Source organism: Astatotilapia calliptera, chromosome 17 (assembly GCF_900246225.1).
Source record: "Astatotilapia calliptera chromosome 17, fAstCal1.2, whole genome shotgun sequence".
NCBI lineage: Eukaryota > Metazoa > Chordata > Actinopteri > Cichliformes > Cichlidae > Astatotilapia > Astatotilapia calliptera.
The window spans coordinates 10,053,318-10,057,822 of record NC_039318.1 but is presented as its reverse complement, the minus strand read 5'-3'; the positions used below and the strand labels follow the sequence as shown (position 1 = coordinate 10,057,822).

The 4,505-nt window shown below is 46.6% G+C and overlaps 1 protein-coding gene across 1 annotated transcript; it reads right to left on the bottom strand.

Moving 5' to 3' along the window:
• Positions 1-630: 630 nt before the first annotated feature.
• sox2 (SRY-box transcription factor 2) lies at positions 631-2,481 on the bottom strand. The gene has a single exon (XM_026147476.1). The coding sequence runs from the start codon at positions 2,260-2,262 to the stop codon at positions 1,300-1,302; it is 963 nt and encodes a 320-aa protein (XP_026003261.1). The 5' UTR covers positions 2,263-2,481; the 3' UTR covers positions 631-1,299.
• Between the last annotated feature and the right edge of the window lie 2,024 nt (positions 2,482-4,505).

The window sequence follows — 4,505 nt, the reverse complement described above, 5'->3', positions numbered from 1 at the left end:
TTAAAGGAGGCATGTCGCCCCAAAGCTGTACTCTGTAAGCACTTAGTAGAATACTAAGAATACTAGAATTTACAGTACACATTTAAAAGAAGACGAAGAAGACAGATGACAACTTAACATGTGATGACTGCCTGGCACACAACAACTACAACAAGATAAAGAAAACCCAGTGATGAATCAAATCAAAACTCAAACAATTTCAAGTATCCAAATTTCCAAAATTTATTCATTTCAAACTGCATATTGAAAAAAAAATATATACTCAGCTGAAATTGTAACTGTTATAAGGATGGTATTAGTTCCAGTATATATACATGGAGTGGTTGGCTGTTCTGCGTACAGGCCACAATTCTTAAAATACAACTACGGGAATGAAAAAAAAAAACCCAAAACAATTTTTCTTCTTTTTGAAATAAAAACTTAAAATATCACAGGAAATATACAGAAATTGTACAAATCAATTAGAAAATAAAAAATAAAAAGTACAAGCGTCATATACCTCTAACAGATGAAAAGTGGGAGACGGAAATATAAATTAAGAACCTATATTTTAAGCTGCATTGAGAGGAAAAACAAAAAAGGCGTCGTTTTTTTAATATATATATATATTTTTTCCAAGAAATAAAATGTTTAGTAATGCTGCCTTTAAAAATGAAAACAACAACAACAACAAAAAGAGCAGTTTTACCTGCTTCGTTTCATGTCCCCTTTTTCTTTCCAGTGTTGTGAAGTGTTAAATGAGCTCCCATAAGAATTTCAGCTCTGCTATCTTTCACTTTTTTTGTTTTTTTTATATTTTTATCTGCAGAACTGGCGTTGCTTTATATAAAACAGGAAAAATGAAACAAATCGAAGAAAAAAAAGAGAAATAGAAAAAGAAATATGCAACCTTTTGCAGTTTAACAAACAAATTTCATCTGATTGTAATGTTTCTTTGATAAATACTGTACAAAAGGGTGATTGCAATAATAAAACATTTTTTGATTGCGACTCCCACTTTCTAAAGTCTTCCAAACTTCATCCGTCAGTGAAAGGGGGTGGGGATGGTGGCTGTGGCGGTGGTGGGGGATCTCCTACCGTTCCTCTAGAGCTTCCTTAGAATAAAATGTGAGACAAAAAAAAAGACAAAATAAAAAAGAGTCGTGTGTCCCTTTTTTCTTTTTCTTGGAGACTTCTATACAACTTTTCCCACCCCGAAATTTTTCTGTACAAAAATAGTCCAACGTTAAGTAGTCCACAGTTTCTCTTATAAAAGTTCTTTCTCTTTCTCTCTCCTTTTCTTTCTTGCTTTCATGTCTCTTACATGTGTGTTAACGGCAGCGTGCCGTTGATCGTCGTCCCGGGCACGGCGCTCTGGTAGTGCCCGGACATGTGTAGCCTGGTCTGGGCGGTCGGTTCGCTGACCTCCGCCCCGGGCAGGTACATGCTGATCATGTCTCTCAGATCCCCGCTTTGGCAGCCCGGGGCGGCCCTGTGGGATGACGAGGTGACAACGGGCGGGCTGGAGCTGCTGGACTCGGACTTCACCACCGAGGATGGCCCCATGGAGCCCAGGGCGGTCATCCCTGGCGTGGTTTGCTGGGAATAGGACATGGAGTATGTCGGGGAGCCGTTCATATAGCTCTGGGAGCTGGTCATGGAGTTGTACTGCAGGGCGCTCATATCGTAGCGGTGCATGGACTGCATCTGGCTCGGGTTGTGCGCGTTCAGCCCCGGGTGCTGGTAACCCAGCTGGTCCTGCATCATGCCGTAGCCCCCGTTGGTCCAGCCGTTCATGTGCGCGGCGTAGCTGTCCATGCGCTGGTTCACTCCGCCGCCCAGCCCGGCCCCGACCCCGACCCCGGTCCCCATCCCGTTGCCTCCCGGAGCCAGCAGCCCACCGGGCAAGGTGTACTTGTCCTTCTTCATGAGGGTCTTGGTTTTCCGCCGGGGCCGGTATTTGTAATCCGGGTGCTCCTTCATGTGCAGGGCCCGCAGTCTCTTGGCTTCGTCGATGAAAGGTCTTTTCTCGCTCTCCGACAGGAGTTTCCACTCTGCGCCCAGCCTCTTACTTATCTCCGAGTTGTGCATTTTGGGGTTTTCTTGCGCCATCTTCCTCCTCTGTCCCCGGGACCACACCATGAAGGCGTTCATGGGTCTCTTGACCCGCTCGGGGCTGTTTTTCTGGTTGTTGCCGGTGCCGGACGTGTTGGTGTTGCCCGTGCCCCCCGTGTTGGTCTGGGGAGCTGGGGGCTTCAGTTCAGTCTCCATCATGTTATACATCGGGAACAGATTTTTAATTTCAAAAAAGTTGAATCCCAGAAAAAAAAATGTTAAAAAACAAAGAAGCCAAGAGAAAAACTCCAGCAGCCAAAGGAGCGGACAGTGAGGAGCGAGCAGGGCTGCAGCGAAAAGTTACCTGCCGGGATTTCTCTATGCAACTTTTCTCTGGACAAAAACAACAAGCATCAAGCCGCTTCTCTCCACACACACACACGCATATACACACACACGCACACACACACAGAGACACGCACACACAGGCTCACGCACACACACAGACACTCGCTCTGTTTTCCTCTCTCTCTCCCTCTCAGCGCGCAGAGAGAGAGCCTTCTTCCAAAACAGCTCCCCGCTAATGTTGTGTCCACAAAACTTCTCCCGTCGCTTCTCCGAAAACGAGCGTCAACAAACCCGCACTTTTTCGCCTCTGTCCGCCCGAGCCGAGCCGTGACAACTCCGGATAGTTTGTGAAACAAGTTAATAGACAACCATTCATGCGACCGGGGGCTGTCAGCGTATAAATGGGTTCGACTCGGCCAATCAGAGCCGGCCTTTTTCCCAGCGACACGCCAATGGGAGACCTTAATTAGCATAAAGGGGCGGAGTCTGCCTGCCCCAGACACACACAGAGAGAGCCACACACACATACACAGGGTGCCCATATGGCCAATACCAAGTACATATTTACTATTTCCAGGCTGATGGGGATTTTTCTGTGGGAACATGTTAATGGGAGCACTTGATGATTATTTCCACACTTCATACTGAGAGAGCGCGTGATGCAGAAGCGAGAAAGTGGCTGCTTGCAAACTTTTAGCCCCACACAGAAAGTTAAAGTTGGATAAAAAACTAAACAGAATAAATGACAGTATAAACGTTCAGGAAATGATTTTTAGAGCCTTTAGACTTTACTTCTAACAACAAATCCACAGCTGGGAGTCAAACGCACATGCGCAACTATCAAACATGTTCAGCATCATTCGACCCTAAAGGTGGAGACAGCGTCCGACACAAGCCACAGCCTGCGGGAGCTAACCCTCGTCCCCAAAATCGAAAAGTCACTCATTCCCCTCCGCTTACAACAATCGCTCACCAACACCACCACCCACATCCATCAGAACAAAAGCACAACAACACTTAAATAAACTTTGTTAGTTAACTCAAAGCATCGAATGACTGTGTGTCTGAGTGTGTGTGTGCGTTCGTGAGTGTGTGTGCGTATGAAGGAGGGAGGGCCGGGGGGTTATGAGCTGGTTTTTAGCGTTGAAAAGAGGAAAGGTAATCCAAGATGTTTCCCCCCCTTTTTGTCCCTTTTAGTGAAGTTGAATGCCAACACACAGAAGGCAGACGGGCTCATCTCAGCACAAATAAGCGCTTTTTTGTTTGGGATGTTGTCGCTACATCTGTCCGGACAAAGACCCTACTCCACGTCACTTCCACTGCGAGTGCTGCTGTTGTTGTTAGGGCTTTGTAGTGTGTGTAAGAGAGAGCGAGAGAGAGAGAGGGCGAAGTAAGGCCTTACCGGGGGACGCGAGGAGGGGGAGAAATAAAGGTGAGGAATATTTTAAGATAAAGTGTGTTTGCACAAAAGGCGCAGCTCATTCAGTGAGCCCGAACGAGCGTGTCAGCCAAATAAAATGTGTGTGAGTGTGTGAGAGACAGAGGGGGGGCGGGGGGGGGGGGGGTAGAGGGAGAGAGAGAGAGAGGAAAGAGCGGCCTCCACCTGCTTCACCTCAGGCCGAAGCAGGCCGAGATTACCGTGTAGGGAAACACATGCCGCAGAGTGCGAAACTATCAGGCTTTAGAGTCTCTGGGAGGAAAAAAAAAGTTTTTGTTGTGGGGAGGGGTCTGTGCTGGAAGTGTTAGTTTCACTTGTTTTAGTTCTTTCTCTCTCCCCCCCCCCGCGCTCAAACTGCATTTGAGGTGCCCAGAGCCTCTGTGCTGCGTGACACCAGTGCCGCCTAGTGGAGAACACGGGACCTACACGCGACTGCAAAACTTGAGGGGAGTAGAGGATGAGTTAGAAGTTCAGTTCAACGCCAAGGAAATGCTTAAAAAAGAAGAGTCTAAAAACCTCAGTATTTTTTTTTATCACAAAAACCGCCCTTAGACAAAAAAATATATACTGAATATATTGTAATAAAAAAGCTCCGAAAAACCCGAGTCACCTGTCACACATCTCCTGGCCTGGATCGCTAAGCCAGAGAGTCACGATAATTAAAGAGAGATGAAGTCCACACACC